The 19,852-nt window shown below is 50.4% G+C and overlaps 8 protein-coding genes across 8 annotated transcripts; 4 read left to right on the top strand and 4 right to left on the bottom strand.

Annotated features, from left to right (window-relative positions):
* Positions 1-1,381: 1,381 nt before the first annotated feature.
* Positions 1,382-3,526, top strand: cprA (NADPH--hemoprotein reductase cprA; the record flags this gene model as incomplete). Its single annotated transcript, XM_057176019.1, has 2 exons — positions 1,382-3,172; positions 3,230-3,526. 2 exons carry the CDS (start codon positions 1,382-1,384, stop codon positions 3,524-3,526), a joined length of 2,088 nt encoding a protein of 695 aa, XP_057033066.1.
* A 594-nt stretch (positions 3,527-4,120) lies between these two features.
* N7457_004973 (DDB1/RSE1 family protein) lies at positions 4,121-7,750 on the top strand (the record flags this gene model as incomplete). Its single annotated transcript, XM_057176018.1, has 4 exons — positions 4,121-4,215; positions 4,306-6,892; positions 6,942-7,385; positions 7,448-7,750. The coding sequence occupies 4 exons, from the start codon at positions 4,121-4,123 to the stop codon at positions 7,748-7,750; spliced, it is 3,429 nt and encodes a 1,142-aa protein (XP_057033065.1).
* Positions 7,751-8,125: 375 nt separating this feature from the next.
* On the bottom strand, positions 8,126-8,698 carry N7457_004972 (uncharacterized protein; the record flags this gene model as incomplete). Its single annotated transcript, XM_057176017.1, has 1 exon — positions 8,126-8,698. The coding sequence occupies one exon, from the start codon at positions 8,696-8,698 to the stop codon at positions 8,126-8,128; it is 573 nt and encodes a 190-aa protein (XP_057033064.1).
* A 363-nt stretch (positions 8,699-9,061) lies between these two features.
* On the top strand, positions 9,062-9,587 carry N7457_004971 (CENP-S family protein; the record flags this gene model as incomplete). Its single annotated transcript, XM_057176016.1, has 4 exons — positions 9,062-9,094; positions 9,145-9,268; positions 9,327-9,360; positions 9,464-9,587. 4 exons carry the CDS (start codon positions 9,062-9,064, stop codon positions 9,585-9,587), a joined length of 315 nt encoding a protein of 104 aa, XP_057033063.1.
* Positions 9,588-11,466: 1,879 nt separating this feature from the next.
* On the top strand, positions 11,467-12,330 carry N7457_004970 (uncharacterized protein; the record flags this gene model as incomplete). Its single annotated transcript, XM_057176015.1, has 2 exons — positions 11,467-11,912; positions 11,991-12,330. 2 exons carry the CDS (start codon positions 11,467-11,469, stop codon positions 12,328-12,330), a joined length of 786 nt encoding a protein of 261 aa, XP_057033062.1.
* A 1,613-nt stretch (positions 12,331-13,943) lies between these two features.
* N7457_004969 (putative extracellular protein) lies at positions 13,944-14,981 on the bottom strand (the record flags this gene model as incomplete). The annotated part of the gene is made up of 1 exon (XM_057176014.1): positions 13,944-14,981. The coding sequence occupies one exon, from the start codon at positions 14,979-14,981 to the stop codon at positions 13,944-13,946; it is 1,038 nt and encodes a 345-aa protein (XP_057033061.1).
* A 1,236-nt stretch (positions 14,982-16,217) lies between these two features.
* Positions 16,218-17,184, bottom strand: N7457_004968 (TatD family hydrolase; the record flags this gene model as incomplete). The annotated part of the gene is made up of 2 exons (XM_057176013.1): positions 16,218-17,117; positions 17,170-17,184. The coding sequence occupies 2 exons, from the start codon at positions 17,182-17,184 to the stop codon at positions 16,218-16,220; spliced, it is 915 nt and encodes a 304-aa protein (XP_057033060.1).
* A 368-nt stretch (positions 17,185-17,552) lies between these two features.
* N7457_004967 (hexokinase family protein) lies at positions 17,553-19,275 on the bottom strand (the record flags this gene model as incomplete). Its single annotated transcript, XM_057176012.1, has 2 exons — positions 17,553-18,756; positions 18,812-19,275. 2 exons carry the CDS (start codon positions 19,273-19,275, stop codon positions 17,553-17,555), a joined length of 1,668 nt encoding a protein of 555 aa, XP_057033059.1.
* Positions 19,276-19,852: the final 577 nt, after the last annotated feature.

Raw genomic sequence — 19,852 nt, 5'->3', positions numbered from 1 at the left:
GCTCCCCTCAGAACGCGTGGAGGATATGGATACGGCATATACGGAGTACGCAGTACGGAGAACGAAGTCCCTTCACACCATGATACCAGATATGTATTGGGTGCAATGTCTGCACGATGACAGAAACAAAACAGATCATAAAGTTTTGCATCGATCGTAGAGGAAGTGATCAGTCAAAAATGAGATATAGCGTCTGATCTATGGTGTAGACTGGCTCCCAGGGTCCTGAAACAAATTATGCCTACGGAGTACTCTATACACGACAAGATATGCAGCCGAGCCTACGGAGTACGAGGATGAGTTCTGTTCTCATTGTGAGACCTCATGGACAACGTTTCTATGTCCTCGATACATCCATGTAGCGACCGTACCTAGCAGCCGGGGGCCATTCGTCCGGTCGACGTTGTGCATTCCAAGATATGTTCACAAGATCACGGAGGGGACAAGGTATTGACATATGCCGAGGTCCAATAAGAAATCACGGCTTGACTGCACATGGGTACTCCATACTGCGTCAGTTGTACGGAGTACAGAGTACATAAAGTACGTTCTCGTGAACGTCCCTAGGTCGATAGTTTGGCGATCTTCCCCACACGTCAGAAGAAACTGACAGCCGGGATCCGAGAGCCCAACAAGGCCGCTTCGAGAAGCCAGGGCCCTGAGGTTAAATATGAAGAGCCCGAGGTGCGGAAAGAATTCCGCACGAGCGTTGAGACGACACACCGAAAGATGACTCCGGGGACTGTGATTCCGGACAGGACGGAAGATCCAGTCAGTTCGCTCGTAGCCACTCAGAGGAACGAGTTATCTCCCGGCCAGCCTTGCCGCTCTTCTTACCCGAGCTCCGCCTTTCCCACGAGAGGCAAAAAAGTACGCAGGACTCGGGGCACAGGCGTTGGGGGCGTGGGAATCACCCAGAAAGGGCAGTCCAAGAGGCCGATGTCCCGTTCCGATGGTCATTCCCCCACATTGTTCATGGGAATTTCTTATATAATAACGGGGGAAAGGGTTTAAATGGTTGGGGAAATTGATTGTTTTTCGGATTTCTTTCGCCTTCTTCCTACTTCTGTTCTTTCAAGTCCTTCCAGTCCTCCCTACTTTGATATGTCCTACCTTTAATCGCAGTCCCCACGTAAACAGACAGCGGTGAGGATTCGTGACGATCTGCAGAAATTGGAAGTGGATCAGACCACCTATTCTGCTTCATTCCTCTCTACTCTGGTCATTTAGGGGTCACTCTTGGGGAATATTGGGTTTTCCAAGTTATCTTCCCGGCATTGTTTTGTATTGAGCTTCCGGACCTTGGAACACGTTCACCCAAATCTTCCCGGCGGGAATTCGCGACGCCATAACCCCCTGTTCCCGCGAGATACACGCCAACATGGCGCAACTGGATACACTCGACCTGGTCGTCTTGGTGGCTCTCTTGGTGGGTAGCATCGCCTACTTCACCAAGGGAAGCTACTGGGCCGTCCCCAAAGACCCGTATGCCTCTTCGGCCGCCACCCTCAATGGAGCCGCGAAGACCGGCAAAACCCGTGACATCGTGGAGAAGATGGAGGAGACAAACAAGAACTGTGTGATCTTTTATGGCTCCCAGACTGGTACCGCTGAGGATTACGCCTCGCGATTGGCTAAGGAAGGCTCTCAACGTTTCGGTCTCAAGACTATGGTGGCCGACATTGAGGACTATGACTACGAGAACCTGGACAAATTCCCCGAGGACAAGGTCGCATTCTTCGTGCTGGCCACCTATGGTGAGGGCGAGCCTACTGATAACGCGGTTGAATTCTACCAATTCTTCACCGGTGAAGATGTGGCCTTTGAGAGCGGCGCCTCCGCCGATGACCAGCCTCTGTCCGCCATGAAGTACGTCGCATTCGGTCTGGGTAACAACACTTATGAGCACTACAACGCCATGGTTCGTCAGGTCGATACTGCCCTGACCAAACTCGGTGCGAAGCGCATTGGAACTGCTGGGGAGGGCGACGATGGCGCCGGAACCATGGAGGAGGATTTCCTGGCATGGAAGGAGCCCATGTGGGCCGCGCTCTCGGATGCCATGGACCTCCAGGAACGTGAAGCTGTCTACGAACCCGTCTTCTGCGTCACCGAGGATGATGAGAAAACCCCCGAGGATGAGTCTGTCTATCTGGGTGAGCCTACTGCTGCCCATCGTGAGGGTCGCGCCAAGGGTCCCTTCTCCGCCCACAACCCGTACATTGCCCCCATTGTCGAATCCTCCGAATTGTTCACTGTCAAGGACCGTAACTGCATCCATATGGAAATTAGCATTGCTGGTAGCAATCTCACCTACCAGACCGGTGACCACATCGCTATCTGGCCCACCAACGCTGGTGCCGAGGTCGATCGCTTCCTTCAAGTCTTTGGTATTGAGGATAAGCGCGACTTGGTGATCAACGTCAAGGGTATTGATGTCACGGCCAAGGTTCCCATTCCCACTCCTACCACCTACGATGCTGCTGTCCGTTACTACATGGAAGTCTGCGCTCCCGTTTCTCGTCAATTCGTTTCCACCCTCGCCGCTTTCGCTCCTGATGAGGAGACCAAGGCCGAGATCGTCCGTCTGGGTAACGACAAGGATTATTTCCACGAGAAGATCACCAACCAGCGCTTCAACATTGCCCAGGCCCTCCAAAGCATCACTCCCAAGGCTTTCACTGCTGTTCCTTTCTCGCTGCTTATTGAGGGTCTCAACAAGCTTCAGCCCCGCTACTACTCGATCTCTTCCTCGTCCCTGGTTCAAAAAGACAAGATCAGCATCACTGCTGTTGTCGAGTCTGTTCGTCTGCCCGGTGCCTCGCACATGGTCAAGGGTGTCACCACCAACTACCTCCTGGCTCTTAAGCAGAAGCAGAACGGTGACCCGTCCCCCGATCCCCACGGCTTGACTTACTCGATCACCGGTCCCCGCAACAAGTACGATGGTATTCATGTGCCTGTCCATGTTCGTCACTCCAACTTCAAGCTGCCTTCCGACCCGTCCAAGCCTATTATCATGGTTGGCCCCGGCACTGGTGTCGCGCCTTTCCGTGGTTTCATCCAGGAACGTGCTGCTCTTGCTGCCAAGGGAGAGAAGGTTGGCACCACTTTGTTGTTCTTCGGATGCCGTAGGAGCGACGAGGACTATCTCTACCAGGATGAATTCAAGGTATGCAAATCACTCCCTTTTGACGCCCGAATCTTGATGCTGACATAACTACAACAGACTTACCAAGCTCAAATGGGCGACTCCCTGAAGATTATTACTGCCTTCTCCCGCGAAGGATCCGAGAAAGTCTACGTTCAGCACCGTTTGAAGGAGAATGCCGAGCTTGTCAGTGAGCTACTGAAGCAAAAGGCCAACTTCTACGTCTGCGGTGATGCTGCCAACATGGCCCGCGAGGTCAACCTGGTGCTCGGCCACATCATTGCTCAGCAACGCGGCATGCCCGCTGAGAAGGGCGAGGAGATGGTTAAGCACATGCGTAGCAGCGGCAGCTACCAGGAGGACGTCTGGTCGTGATCTCATGATTAATGAACGCTTCTTTGCACTTCCCCTATGCTTAGATGATCGAACTTATATATTCACACTGTTCGATATGATTTGTTTTTGCTTTTTTTTTTCCTTTCGCGATGCATGTATCGCTATCATTGGCCTCACATTGAGGGCCTTGAGCTTCTTAGCTTTGGACTGGAAGCACCTCCTCGGTCGGGGTATGTCACTATCTAGATTTGTGATTTTAAAGAAATTTAATTTTTTTTTTCTCTGAGAACGAGATCAAGACCTGGGAATATATCCAGGGAATACACCCAGATTCAATTCTCCGGAAATGAGTGATTCAGTCTCTGGAGAAAAAAGACGGTTTCGGTTGTAAGCGCGGATTTAACGTCATGAGCACGGGAACCTCGACTCCCTCATATCCCCACACCGAGCAAATCCCTGCCCCAAGAGTTGACTTTGAGGACATGCCCAATACATAATTCGGCGCCATCAATCTGCTCTGGTGTTTCCGCCCTAACCCTTGTTCTCACACTCTAACCATCCCCGCAGGGTGGTCCACCGAAGCTCAAGCTCAGCGAGCTCCGCGCCGCCAGAGACCGCGGCGGTTAAACCACGATGGCCTATGTCGTGCCCATCCACCGGGCAAGCAGCATTCGCCATGCAGTGAAACTGAACTTCTTCTCCGCGGAAGAAGAGTGTCTAGTCGCAGCGTGAGTCCCCATCCCCATGAAGTCGCACCTGGGCCGACCTCTCCTCCAATGACGATGATCACAATAGCTAACCCGCCCCGGAATCCACAGAAAAGCCAGCCGACTTGAATTCTACATCCTCACACCCGATGGAATTGTTCTTACTACCACTCGCGCTTTGTATGCGCGGGTCACCATGCTCGCGCGCCTACCCGCGCCGGCAAATTCGAAAACCGATCATCTCTTTGTCGGCACGGATCAATACAACTATTTCACAATAGCATGGGACCGCGAGACAAAACAAATCATCACAGCCCGCACCTGCGTCGATATCGCCCAGCCCTCGTCCCGGGAGTCTCAATGCGCACCGCGATGCCTGATGGACCCGACAGGACGGTTCATGACGCTGGAGGTATACGAGGGAGTGATAGTTGTTGTGCCGATTGTGCAGCCGACGAAGAAACGAGGTCGACCGTCAATGGCAGCGCCCCAGACTGAGTTACCGCTGCAGGTGGGCGAATTGGATAAGCCCACTACATCGCGCATTGACGAGCTTTTCGTTCGATCTTCTGCATTTTTGCACTCAGAGTCGAACCCCTGGTTCGCATTGCTATACGAAGATAATCAGCAGAAGGTGCGACTCCGGATTCGTGAGCTGGATTTCACAGCTGGTACTTCGGGGACTTCGGCGGATGCTACTTTCAAGGAGGTGCCGAAGCTGGAAGGGGGCGAGTTCGGACAGGAGCTCGATCTTGGCTCGTCACATCTTATACCCATTCCGGCACCGCTTGGCGGTCTCATTGTTCTTGGAGAGACATCCATCAAATACATTGACGATAATGCGAACGACGTGATCACGCGGAACCTTGACGAGGCGACGGTCTTCGTGGCCTGGGAGAAGGTTGACAGTCAGCGGTGGTTATTGGCTGATGATTACGGGAGGCTATTTTTCTTATCTTTCATCCTGAATAGCTCGGGCGAAATCGATGACTGGAAGCTCGAGTTTCTGGGCAAGACCTCCCGGGCATCTGTACTGGTCTATCTCGGCGGCGGCATGTTGTTTGTTGCCTCGCACCACGGCGACTCGCAGGTCCTCCGGCTTGATGGAACCTCGTTCAAGGTCATCCAGACATTGTCTAATATTGCTCCTATCCTTGATTTTACCATCATGGATCTTGGCAACCGCACGAATGAGAGCCAAACGCACGAATTTTCCTCCGGGCAGGCTCGAATTGTAACGGGTTCTGGTGCCTTTGATGATGGAACGTTACGCAGCGTTCGCAGCGGCGTTGGCATGGAAGACTTAGGTGTGTTGGGAGAGATGGAGCACATTACTGATATGTGGGGACTGCAGACTCAAAGCACAGGCGATTTTTTGGATACGCTGATTATCACGTTTGTGGACGAAACACGCGTGTTGAAGTTTAGTCCAGACGGAGAAGTAGAGGAGTTGGAGAATTTCCTGGGGCTTTCACTCACGGAGAGTACTCTCTTCGTTACAAAGCTCCAGGGGGGCCGTATTCTCCAAGTCACAGAACAACGCGTGCTTGTGGCTGACATAGAAAGCGGCATGGTGAACTTCGAATGGGCACCTCAGAACCGGAAGCTGATTACTGCGGCATCGGCCAATGACGACCATCTGGTTCTCGTTGTCAGCGGGCAAATCGTGACATCGTTTGATATCAGAGATAATGTTCAGCTAATCATGGAGAAGGATCTTGGTGCTGACCAGCAAATATCTGGCTTGACTGTCCCATCAACGCCAACTGGAGTTTTTATCGCAGGTTTCCCCCAATCGGCCAATGTGTCAATATTGGCTGTTAAGGACTTTGCTGTGCTTCAATCAAAGTCCTTGGGTCCTACCGGGGAGAGCTTCCCTCGATCGATTCTCGTGGCTGAGGTGCTTGCAGACAGCCAGCCTACTCTCTTCATATCGATGGCTGATGGCTCTGTCATCACTTTCTCCTTGAATACAGAAGACCACTCTCTAAGTAAGATGACCAAGCTGATTCTGGGTTCTGAGCAACCGATCTTCAAGAAGCTCCCCCGTGGTGACGGCCTATATAATGTTTTCGCTACTTGCGAGAATCCCAGCTTGATCTACGGCTCCGAGGGCCGAATTATCTACTCTGCAGTGAACTCTGAGGGTGCATCCCGAACCTGTCATTTGAACACAGAGGCCTTCCCAGACGCCATCGCCGTGGCCACCGGCAAGGAGCTTAAGATATCACTTGTTGACAGAGAGCGCACAACCCAAATTCAGACGTTATCGATGGGCTCGACAGTCCGTCGTGTTGCATATTCCCCGTCCGAGAAGGCATTTGGAATTGGCACGATTGATCGCAAACTCGAAGATGGCGCCGAGATTGTCAAGAGCTACTTTGTTCTTACCGACGAAATCATGTTCCGGCGTCTCGATGCGTTAGAAATGGGGCCCGACGAGCTGGTAGAGAGTGTTGTCCGGGCTGAGCTTTCAGCAGGCAAGGACGAGAATGGAAAAGAGATCACGAAAGATCGATTCATTGTCGGCACGGCATTCGCAGACGACGAGAAAGAGGACTCTATCCGCGGGCGGATCCTCATTTTGGAAGTCGACCATGGCCGCAAGCTAAGTCTAGTCGCCGAGCTGCCAGTTATGGGCGCGTGTCGGGCCCTAGCGATCATGGGTGATTGTGTTGTTGCGGCACTCGTTAAGACTGTAAGCATTTATCAACAATATCTTCGCGCTCTTTACTAACAGCACATAGGTCGTTGTCTACAAAATCAAAGTCAATAATGTTGGACCAATGAAGCTCGAGAAGCTTGCTGCTTATCGGACTTCTACCGCGCCAGTCGACGTAACAGTCGTCGGCGATCTGATCGCGGTGGCGGATCTCATGAAGAGTCTTTGTCTTGTTAAGTATACCCCCGGTAACGCCGGGGAACCTGCTAAGCTCATCGAAATCGGTCGTCACTATCAAACCGTCTGGAGCACAGCGATTGCCTGTGTTGGAGATGAGACGTTCCTCCAGAGCGACGCCGAGGGCAATCTTATCGTTCTATCGCGCAACAATGGAGTTACCGCGCAGGATAAGCATCGGATGGTTCCTACCAGTGAAATCTCGCTGGGAGAGATGGTTAATCGTATCAGACCGGTTAATATTCCACAGCTTGCCAGCGTAACAGTGACACCGCGAGCGTTCATGGCAACGGTAAGTTCATCCCAGCATATTCGATCCATAAAATTTCATATACTAATTCGCCTTCCCTGCAGGTTGAGGGTTCCATCTTCCTCTTTGCCGTGATCAACCCTGACCACCAAGATTTCCTTATGACTCTGCAAGCCGTACTATCTACCAAAGTCGAGTCATTGGGTAATTTGGCTTTCAACAAGTTCCGTGGCTTCAGAACTATGGTCCGCAGCGCCGATGCACCTTACCGTTTTGTAGACGGCGAGCTTATTGAAGAATTCCTGAATTGCACGCCAAGCATGCAAGAAGAAATCGTACAGGAGATAGGCTCCTCGGATGTTGAGGAGGTCAAGGCAATGATCGAAGCCCTGCGGAGGCTCCACTGATCTCTCAAGGCAAAGGGAATATGTTACGAACTGCTCATGACTATGGATAAGATGCGGCGATGAATGGTTTCTAGAGTGGCGCAGAAGCAATGTCTGGCTCAGCTATGCTCGAGTTGGATGCATCTTTGACTGCACATAGAAAATTTTATGACTTTCAAGTACACGTGTCATGCACCATGAGACAATCTTCAATAGCTTTGATCTCGATAAACCAGATACAATCACGAAGTCTCCGTCAGGTAGAGCAAGGGGGCCGCGAAAGGCCCTATTAGATAGAAGTCTATTAATTAAAAGTACAGGAATCAAAACCCCCAACGACCATGCAAATGCACGCAACACAAAGACCGACCCAAGACCCAGGATTGGAACTCAGTCTCAAAGATCCTTCTTGGTCTTCTCATCCACTTCCTCCTCATCACTCCAATCCAACAACTCCATAATCTGATCACGGCTCAAATCCTCAGCCCGCTGATCCTTCTTCACACTCTTGATATAGTTCTTCTGACGCTTGCGGGCCATCTTGCTCCACTCAGGAACACCGCTTGCTGTAGGCATGATATCCTCCTCATCCTCGAGCTCGTCATCGGTGTGATCGACTTCACCGAGGACCTTGCCCTTGGTATCGCCACCACCACGCAGCGAGTTCGCGGTCATCTTGACCTTTCCGAAATTCGCCTTCTCCTTCTCGCGCTTCTCCTTCTCCTTGCGACGGTCGCGCTCGTGCATCCATTTGAACAACTTCTCAATGTACGGCCGGATAATCAGGTAGAAGACAACACTGCCGATGACCTTTGTCCAGCGCTTGCCGCTCATCTGGGCGATAGACGCGTAGCCATTCTTGCAGAATCGGGTGACGATCAGCTCAAAGAATTGGTAGAGTTGGTAGAAGAAGTCATTGGCGGCGGCAACAGCCTGCTCGCTCAGGTCTGGTTGGGGGGTAGTAGACATGGTGGGTGATGTGTCTTTTTTTTTGTTGTGGTTTGAGGTTTGGGGGGAAAGTGGGGGGGCTCGGTGGCTGCCCGCGAATTGGGGTGGGCGTTTGTAGAAGAGGACACCCAGAGGTAACGGGAGGTAAAGTAGAGAGACTTTGCAAAAAAAAGTTGAGTTGAGGGATTAATGGCAGGATCTGCGATTGCTTTGCGCTTCTCTGAAATTCCGTCGCTCCCGCAATCAGAAGTCGCCCGTTTGGGGTTAGCGTGGTCTGTGTCGGATTAGCTGTTAATCCGTGGACGCGTTGGGGGCCAATCAGAAGTCGTGGGCTTTTGATATGGACGCGCTCGGCTTGTTGTCTTGCGCTGTGAACTCATCATCATGGAACAAACTGAAGAGGCTAGTCTGGAGGAGGTAAGTATTATGATAGTATTACTATGGACATGACTGACTGAATTTTATAGCGCTTGAAATCCGCCCTGTGGTTGTCCATTGGCAAGATCGTAGATGAAGAGACCATCAGACTAGGCGTCAATGCTACTCCGCAATTCATCGGTGCCTTGACGGAGATGGTTTGGGCTCAGATAGGTAAGTTCTAGGCTATGACAATTCCAAACTTTCTGTCTTTTGAGCTAACTCCTCGCAGAGACGGTCAGCCAGGATCTGGAATCTTTTGCAAAGTAAGATGATCTTCTCCCTGCAAATGGATAAGGATACTTCCCTGTTCTGTCCCTGGTATCAAAATTCCTGCCAGGGTTGTACTAAACAGAACTTCCCATATAGGCATGCTGGAAGATCGACCGTTAACTTGTCCGACGTGATGCTGCTCGCTCGCCGCAACGAGGGATTGGATTCGATTCTTCGCGCTTTTGTCGAACAAGAGAAAGAGCGCCAGGAAGACTCCTGAAGACAATATGTTGAGATGGTGCCGATAAACCATCGTCAATACTACTGCTACTGCAGTCTCGCAGGCTACTGCCGCTGTATGACCTCAACCGCCAGGAAGTCCAAATCAGTGCCACGTGAGTAGAACCGTCCAGTGCTAATTACACGCAGCGTCGAAAGACGTATCTGAACATCAAAGGTCTCGTCATCTGACTTTGCAGATCAAAAATACTGATGCTTCTACCAGAAACTTGCTTAATCTGTGAAATCCTTCAGCAACATCAAGATGTTTCACAGGCTTCGACATCTGCTGCGTGAGAACGAAGCCTACTCCCAGACTTACCTGATGCGATATCCCTTGTACACCACCATGGTCAGTCTAAGGGGATATCCACCCGAGCATACCGAGACCATAACAGCATTCATGGTCAAAACTTGGCTTTAACCAGCTGGCAGTACAATGTCCTCGAAATTCTTCGAGGTGACACAAACCAGATTGGTGCTCGTAGCCTTGCGGACACTGGTTTCTTCCACCTTAGCCAACCCCCTGTTCTGTCTTGTGAACAATGCTGGACTATGTCTCGTTTCCACTACTATCCCCAAAGCTCACCCCATCCAGATTATGAGAAAGCATTCCATGCGTTGTATGTGACAGATTTCATGTTAATATGATGTCTTTCTCAAGCTATGTCATTGGCGTATACCGTATCCTTCGCCATTTTGAATCCATCTACCTACCACATTGGGCTCATATTCATACTTTGGCACATATACTCTGTGCTCGTTTGTACGATTGACGGAGTTCTAAAACACGGAGATACGCAAATGAGTGCTGCGTTTAGTTGCACTTTTGCTGTACAATGTACCCCGTACCTGTGGTTTCCAAAGCAACGGGTACCACGGGCCCACGACCAATGGACGTGGCGCGGAAGACCCAGTGGAACAAGTGGGTGCAAACGTCATTTTGAACGTGGCGGGTATGTACCTACAAAGCACAATGGCACCCCGGCCACACAACTCGTAAGGCCCCATAATTAACACATTGGGTCAATGTACATAGTGAGGTAGGTGTCCACTGTACCTAGGACGGGCAAGGTGTCCGGAAACGGGATGGCGTACACACAAAGAGCAGGGGATGGCGTGTGCCGCTTCGGGAAATTATCTCGAGGATATTAGACTGCATTACTCCGTATGCTAGGTGCGGTCTAAAACGCGCTAGTTTGAGCCTGTCGAAGCCTTTTCTAACGTCTTAATTGAAGACTTGATCACCTCGTATTAGTGGCATAGAGGTTCGAGCAGGACCGATCTCCCGTGCGTATTTTCTATGACGGGTTGGACCACACATTAGGCAGCAATACTTACTCCATCCGGTGTAACCGTATGGGTCGATGGACAAGAATAGCAACCTTGGAAGTGCCTGTACTCCGTACGGAGGAAAATGTAGCTGTCATAGTCATGTGCCGGGTTGGAATGGGGCTTAGCAGTGTGGCTGGGCCGTGAAGTCATTTTTGCTTCTGAATTTTGTTCTTTTTGTTCTTTTGCGTTTTTCTTTTTTTTTGGCTGTTCGCATGGGTGGCGGGTCGCTTGTCGAATCATACGGCCCTGGGAGTCATAGTCTAACCAGACAAGGTAAGGTGGGGCTTCTGATCCATGGGATTACATCAGGGAGTGGGGCATCTGGGGTCATTTAGAGTGTGGCGCGGAGTCCGCGGGCCATTAAGCTAAGAGCTTCTCCTAGGATCGCCAAAAATAATACGCCATCCACTGATCGTCAATTGCCTTAGTCCCTTATAACTCGCCCAAATCCTGTTGCCTGAGTTTCTCTCATATATTCTCCCCGGACCTCGCGGTCGTACTACCCATATACACACACAAAAAACCCATACCATATTCCATACAACATGGGAGTCGGCGGCGTGATCCTCCGATTCTTCAATCTCGGACTGCGCGTCCTGCAGTTCCTCGATGCTGCTGTCATTCTCGGCATTTTCTCCTATTTCCTGGCCGTCCTCGCCAGACACGACCAAAAAATCGCAACATGGATCAAGGCCGTAGAAGGCTTAGCAGGCGCAGCAACCGCCTATGGCCTGCTGGGCATCATCTTCACCTGCTGCCTGGGCGGTGTGGCCTTCTTCGCATTCCTGGGTGTTACCCTGGATGTGTGCTTCGTGGGCGCGATGGTTGCCATTGCCATCATGACCCGCAAGGGTGCTAACCAATGCACCGGAACTGTGGATACACCTCTGGGCAAGGGCAATGCCAAGGATGATACCATTAGTAAAGGACTGACTTTCGGCCTGACCTGCAAACTGGAGAAGGTCGTCTTCGCAGTGTCAATCATCGGAATGTGAGTAGATCATACCCCGCATCTTCCACATCTATATTCTCGGTTTCAAGGGAGCGGTCATCCTAACTTATCCCCCAGCTTCTTCTTCCTGATCTCCATCCTCTTCCAAATCCTTCTCGCCCGTCACCACAAGCGCGAGAAGCGTTTCGGTCCCTCTCCCAACAACGGCTACACCCACGGTAGCCGCAAGGCCTTCTGGCGCCGCAACAAGAACAACCCCGAGGCTGTCGGCGGCGCCGATACCCTCCCCGGCCACCCAACTCCTCAAGACGTGGAGATGGGTACCGAACCGAAGACCGAAAAGGGCTGGTTTGGCTCTTTCGGCAAGAACCAGAACACTGCTGCCACCGGCCCAGCTGCAGCTCCCGCTGCCGGTACCTACGGCTATGGTAACTCGGCGTACACTGGCAACATTTAAGTTGCTAGTGTAAAATGGCCACCGTTCCGTGTTTTTGGAGAAGCGATATCTGGGCCAGCCCAGACTCTCTTCACTCGCGTAAACCGGTGATACATGCACCGGTCAATGATTCTATGACCCCTTTGTGTTATTTGAGAGCCAAGATACCACTGCTATGTTTGTGATTAGACTGGAACTGTACAATATGATGGAGGATATCTGGCGGGCATATTTGGGTCTTTCGGGACTAGCTGGTCACATCAATAATATTAATCAATATACTGCTTTATACTGCTATCCTCGATATATCTATCTAGTGACTACTCAGGGGGTCCATAAGGTTTGGGTCCCTTGTTCCTGGAACTGACAATGGCATTGAGCCTCACCTTCTGCATGCGTCGACATGTGGCAATGTGTCAGATCCAATCGTGTGGGGAAAATATGTCATTTAACAGCCATAATTGTGTTTATTGAGTATGATTGATTCAAAAAGGGGGAAGAGTAAATGTTATTTTCGATACAGCTCTCAATGACAGGAAAAACGCTAGTTTCCTACAGGAAGTCCAAGAAACTACATAGGCATATTTTGAGAATAACATAGGAAATAGCTGCTGTGTAGCTTGTGACTCAAAAAATCAAACCCTCACCTGCAAATGAGCAGGATCATTTGTACGGAGTACTCCGTACCCCTGACTACATCATCAACTTTGTTCTGACCGCATTCGATATATCCCATCTATCCCTGTCTCCCTACCGTCACTTTCCCCTTTACTTTGATTACATCAATTCGACTATCGCAGGTAGGGACCCTGCTAGGTAGGACTGCCTAGTGTCCCGATGACAAAGACTCGAAGCTCGTTACCCCCACAATCCTTTAATACACCGCATCGTTCTGAACAAGTTCTGGATGAGACTGAGCATTCCTATGAGTACCCCAGCTTTCGCTCTCTGAGAACTCCACCACTATCGACAACCTACGCAATCGATAATCTGGGTAGGAATATATGTCTGATACTTAGGCAGGAGCAGGAGGAGGAGGAGAAGAGGAAGAGGAAGAGGAAGAGCGAGAGTGAACGGCCTGCTCCCACATTCCCAGTCCAACAAGCAGATGAAGTCACATAGGTCAAGTCATAGCTAGAAACTTGGAGCCTACATGCTGTTTCCGCCCACCCACTGCGCGACGGCGATCGAGGTATAATCCCATGTGAAGTTCGTCGTGGCGAGATGATAGCATATATATCTAGAGCGATGTTGGATGAATATTTGTCAAGACAGTCAACCTGAAAGTATATTATTATAATCAAGGAACCTAGAGAAGAAAATATAGGACATAATAGTTCAGAGGTTGAATTAACACGGCACACAATCATTAAGTAAGTCGGTATGACAATACTATCAGCGTAGGGACATCAACTGGGTCATTAAAAGGTCAAAGGTGAAGAAAACAATACACAGCGCCCAAAACACGGGCTGAAGGGGAAAACAAATGACTTGCAAGTCCTGAGACTAAATGAGTTGAGAGAACCTCATTCATCCAGGACTGCTATAACTTGAAATATCCACTTGGATGTATTGGGGTAAAAATGCAAATAGAAAGACTGCGAAGAGAAAGGAAAGTGGAACGAGAATGGTTACTAGTGAGCAGCAGTGATAGCACCATTGCGGCACCAGGTACCAGCAGAGACAGAGCCCATGAAGATAGGTACGCCATTGGCGCACAGGGCAAAGGACCATCCGTCGGGAGAGCAGATGAGGTCTCCATCTTGGCAAACGAACTTGTGCGCGTAGCTGCCGAACTGGTTGTTGGTTGAGGCCTCGGTGGAGAGAATGCGGGCGTCAGCAGTAGCGGTGGCCGTGGTGAGAGTCTGGGCGACCTTGGTCGTTGTGTTGGTGGTCGTTGTGGCGTTCTTCTCGCCAGAGCTGGAGCTGGAACTGAGGAAGGGAGCATCGGCAGAGCACTTGTAGCCCTTACCGCTAGCACCACTGCCAGTGAGGTTGGGACCAGGCTGGGGGAAGTGCACAGCCTCGCCCTCGATGGTAACACACTTGCCAGTCTGGTCAACGTTGGCGACGAAGAGTTCGGGGAGGCCGCTAAAGCTGCTTTTGGCACTCTTGTTGTTCTTGTTGTTCTTGGTGTGATGCTTGGGCTTGGCCTCGACTCTTTGGTTGGGGGGATGGTTCATCTCGCGGTTTCCAGAGCCACCAATGCTGACCATCGCGCAGTTCATGTACATTTCGCGGTTACCGACCTTGTTGAACCATGTCCAAGCAAAGAGGGCATCACCAGACGGTGCGTCCGACGGGATATCGAACTTATATTTCTTGTTAATGGGGCAGTCACCCTCGATTGACTGGATAACCTTGAAGGTCTTGCCCTGGTCGTAGGTCAGGGCAAGCTGACATGAACCGCCGCTGTGGGTGGCGCTGCCCTCCAACTCCATCTCCTGGGATGAGCCCGGCTGCCATGTTTCGACGGCCTTGAAATCATCCTTGGCGTAGCCCTTGCACGGGTAGTCGCTGCCAGAGCTGGAGAGGGGGTTGTTATATGAATAATCCTTCTGACCATCGTCATCCTTGTTGAGAGGACTGCGGATAGGGTATGGCTTGCTCAGTTGCATGTGAGCAGAGACAACGCTCGCCAGCAGACCAGAGAGGATCAAAGTGCCCTTCATTGTGATTGAAGTGTTCCTATGCCAATGTTAGTCTTGTGGGCATCCGATATGGTGGCATCCGGTGCATGTCCAGCAGAAGGAAGGCACCAAGGACTCGTTGCAGTGTCACTTACAGTATGTGTTCTTGGCTTTTTGTGTATAGATCTTTGATCTGTCAATGTGATGCCAAACACTTAACCACCAGGGTCAGATTATTTAGGAGAATGATAGAGGCTTAAGCAGCCAAACAGGTCGACAACGCTTAGTATAAATACATGGACAGTATCCAGGCAGTCCATAACATTCCACATCACTCCACAGAGGAATGGCAGATGCCGCCAGGTTTCCCTCACCCATATGATATCTTAGCAACTGCCCCCGCAACGTGAGGAATGCAGCCAAACAACTCATGGCCCTCCACTGGAATTGCCCGAGACAACGCCGCTGTTTGACTTTTGCGAGGACTAATCGCTGAGCAATTCCTAACCTACCCAGGTAACAGTAATCTCCGATTCATGCTAATGTATGCTCCATCTCAAAAGCTAAGGATATTCATCAAGATTATCTTCCTCGCCAGTGGAATACCTCGATCGCCATCATAGTAAAGCCCGGTATTGTGGAAAACCACCACAGGGGCCATTGGATTGCAGTCCTACGATCTGAGGGGCATTGCGGGATCGAATGTGGGAAAGATACCACGATGTCCTTCATTCCGATTTGTATTATTCTCCGAGGAGCCAAGTTGTGTCAGGAATCTGGATATGATATCAGACAGGCTAAAAAAAGGACGCGTCACAGTCTTCGAGCGTCAAGCTGGTGAAATGCTGGGATCCACAAGTGTCCATTCTGTCTCTCCTCGAGCGTGGAATATGTCAAAGAACAGGGTCTACCGGTGCCTCGACCCCCAGGTAGCAAGGCTATTTACCCCTGTTCACCCCCCTGCATGCCCATCCAGGGCACCAATTATATTGGCTCTCGCTTTGTTTACATCCACATTGATCGACCATATTTTCTGGGCGATGTCTAGAGATCATACGGAGTACTCCGTACTCCGTACAGAGAGGCGAAACTTGGTTGCTCTGGAGTTTGCACAGTGCACTTGAGGTTATTATATACTCCGTACCCATGGTCCTATTACTCCGTAGTTACGCATGGATTCTAGGTAAAACCAATTTCCAATAGCACTGAATTCGAAATTTAATTCAAACCAAAATGTAAAGAGAATTTGACTCTTGATCTATTAGATCATACCTCTCTTCAGGGCCAAAACATGCGACAACTATTACTCCATGCGGCCTCCGCCAGCTCTTCCATAGCAACACCCTGCAAACCCGCCACCACTAATCCCACACGCTCCATAAAACAACTCTCATTACGAGTCTTGACCATTTGCCCCAAGATAAATTTATTGTGTTTCCGACTCGGCGGCAAAGGTTTCGCAGTTTGCAAGTAACTCGCGATTTTCGGGTCATTCCCCAGAACCTCGCACCATGGAGCATCAGTCTCCAGCTGTAACTTATCCAGTGGGATATGTTTCACCATTTCCAACTGTTCATCCGTTCGGAACGAGATCCCATTGACACTGATTTCAAGACCCAGTTCCACGAGCTGCAGCATCTCCCCCTTCGTCCCCGCAAAGGAATGCACCAACCCACCACGCGGCAGTCTTGGCAGGAAAGGCTTAATGATGGAAATGAAATCGTCGGCTGATTCGCGGACATGCAGGAAAAGCGGCAATTGGAAATGTACAGCTAGTTCTAGTTGCTCACGGAACGCGCGTTGCTGGGTTTCTTTATCCGCCCGTTCCAGGTACTCGTAGTCCAACCCGATTTCGCCAAATGCAGCCAGGGGCGATGGGTTCTGAGCGAGGAGCGTCTCTCCCAGTTCGCGGAGCTGATTGAGATATTGACATTCCGGCTGTTCATAGATCTCGGCGGCGTGGTAGGGATGCACGCCAAGAGTCATTTTGCACATGTCGGGGAATTCCTTTACGGCCTGTAGGTTTTGTTTTGCGCCCTCCAGAGTCATGGTGGTGAGCATGATCTTCTCACATCCATGTTCGCGGGCTCTTTTCAGGACTTCTGCGAAGTCGGGGTCATGATATTGTTTTCCGCGGTAGATCCCTTGGAATTGGTCTGCGGTGAATGTGACGGCAACCTGTTGCCAGTGTTAGTCAGTTGATAGGAACAATGGAGATACACTCAATTACATCGAAGAACTTCATTGCGATGGTCTATGTTTAGCGCAATATCGCACTGAACGGAAAAGAAAAAGTCTTTAGATCGTGTTTTAGCCTTGGCGGGTCGGGGAGGATCGAATTAGAGGTATATTGTGGCGGAACACTCCCGGCCAGACAGCTGAAGGCGAGAGGACGAAAAGACAGACTCTACACAAACACCAAAGTCAAGTGTCCTTTCTGGTTCAAATAACACCGAATTAAGGACTTGACAGAAAGGAACCCGCGACATCGGATTCAGACCGCCGATGTGGGGCTTTTTTTCGCTCTCTCTTGCGCGGGTGAAGCCCGAGCAAAAGCAGCGATATATATGTAAAAATAAATCTATAGACATGATTAGAGAGATTGGTCATATCTCATGAGTGGGTGACCTTGATTTCCCCGATTTCTCCTGACGCAGTTCCAGCCAGGACGCCAGTCCCGATGATCCCGCCATCGCTGGCCTCCCTCAAGAAGACACTCTTTCCTCCTGCCTGAGGACCAGCACGAAGCAGGAGTCGGTCAATATATCTCTGTACATTTTGTTTATAATGAGGGTAGTGTTGAATCACCCCGCCCGAGAAAGCCACCGCGAGCTCCTCGGGTCCGCTCTTCCAACCTGGCCTTGACGATGAGACTGGTTCCAGGTCCGCTTTTTCAATAACTTCAACTTCCGTTTCGATTTTTTCACCATTGATCTCTTTGGGTGATTCATTGCAGAGTTGGATCTCATTGGTACAATCGAGAAGACCAACGACAGCGGATGCAACCAAGGAAGCCGCTCGATCTTGCACTGCGGAGGAAATTGCGCGAAGATCACGGGCATACTCAGGACTCCAGGTCCACGTACTGTCAGCGGGTGGTTGAAGTGTTCTGGACAATTCTCTCGCTAAGCGCTCATCGGAAAGAGAAGGAGCAACAACAAGGGAGAGGTATTCTGTCGTAAGAGAATACTCCCCAACCAACTTTAGCGGCAACTCAGAGCGTTCTATCCCTAAGGCTCCGTGGAACCAATCATAACAGACAATGCGGACAAGCTCGCCAGTAAATCCACCACCGACCATATATTCCATTGGCTGGAAACCAGGTCTCTTGGAATTGCTATCGAGTTGATGATCCCATTTTGTTCGAATCCCAAGCGCATCAAAAGAAGCAGCTGCGGTGGAAAGAGTCCATTCGGTCGAAATAAGGGTTTCTTCGGCGTCAGGGTATTTTTCAAGAATACTTTTAGTTTTTGTTTCATGCAAATCAACAAGTTTCATGGGAACAGTCGCATTGCATCCAGCGCCCACGATCAGGCCCATGACAACACGGGTATTGGGGAGAGAGGGGATAGAGTACGCCAACGAAGCAAGAGTCGCTGTGGTGTCATTGATCATGACCGCTACTTTCAATTTGGGAAGGGAAAATAGCCTGCGGCGTTTTGAAGGCATGTCCATTTCATCCTCGTTTTCATTTCCATGAGACGAATACGTGTGGCGTGCATAGCCGTTCAGCAATGATTGGCGGAGATTGAGGTCTGAGCTTAAGGAAAATCCCTTTCCTGTTGGCATCAGGATAGCTTCATCAAGGGAATCTTGTCTGTTCTAGATTAGTCATGGCAAGAGTCGCAAAGCGTAATGAAGAGGCACTGTACTTTATAGGAAGACAGAAGGAAATGCCAGTCGTTATTTGGTCAATCCGCTCTTCATTGGGGTTGGCCAGCCTGTCGGCCACGACTTCGGCGATACAGTCTCCAATCCAGGCGAAGAGGTCATTGGAATGATCCTTCCGTAAGTGCTCCTCAATAGGCCATGCCTTTTCTAATGTGCGGCGTACACGCGCGTGTTCCTTGAGTTGTTGATCTCCCAAGAGATCGATGAAAGCCACACGCAGGTAATGCAGACCGAAGTAAACGGCGAGATAGCGCCCTGTCTCCTGACCTGTCGGAAGACGGGTAATGGCCGTTGGGATAAAGTGTTCAACCGACTCTGCGGCCAACTTTTTGTAAGATGATGAGAGCTGACATGATAAATCATACAAGGTTTCGACTTCGACCCGGAGGGGCCGAAGAAACGTCTTGAGATCAAGCTTTGGGGCTACCTGCGAGGTTGTGGCCATCTCAACTCGCAATGACGTCCTCTTCCAGAGGTCTCCTTTGACCAAGATGAGAAGTTGAGCTCGGAAAAACAGGCCGTGACAAGGCTTGTGATGTGGACAGAAGTGGATCTCTCGGGTGCCATGTTGAAATACCACCACGTGACTGGCTAGCATTTAGGCAGATCTAGATTGGATCGCGGCATTCTTTTTTGATTGGATGCTCATTGGTCGTGATTTCGATCCCAGACGGAGCAAACATCATGGTTGTTATGGTTGTGATGGTTGTTATGGGTGTTTTGCGTGGGATGCGTGGGATGAAATCCCCCGGGGCGACATGGATGTATGTAACCCTGGCAGTCAACCAGTTGAGCTCCGATTATGTGAGAAGCAGAGAGTGACAGGGATGTTGATCGTTCTCAAGCTTGATTTCTGTTTCATTATATGCGACAGCAATGTCTGTACGTTAGCATTTCTTGCCTTGTATGTTAGTTCAAACTATAGATGCTCTACAAGCTTCACCATGAGTCCATGACAGGTCTTTTAGCGCTAATCTATAAGCTTGAGCTTCGGTAGAGAGACGCAGAGAAAGTGGTCAAGA

This window comes from Penicillium paradoxum (assembly GCF_028828445.1).
Source record: "Penicillium paradoxum strain IBT 22861 chromosome Unknown utg000004l_segment0_segment0, whole genome shotgun sequence".
NCBI lineage: Eukaryota > Fungi > Ascomycota > Eurotiomycetes > Eurotiales > Aspergillaceae > Penicillium > Penicillium paradoxum.
This window is presented reverse-complemented; position numbering and strand designations above follow the sequence as displayed.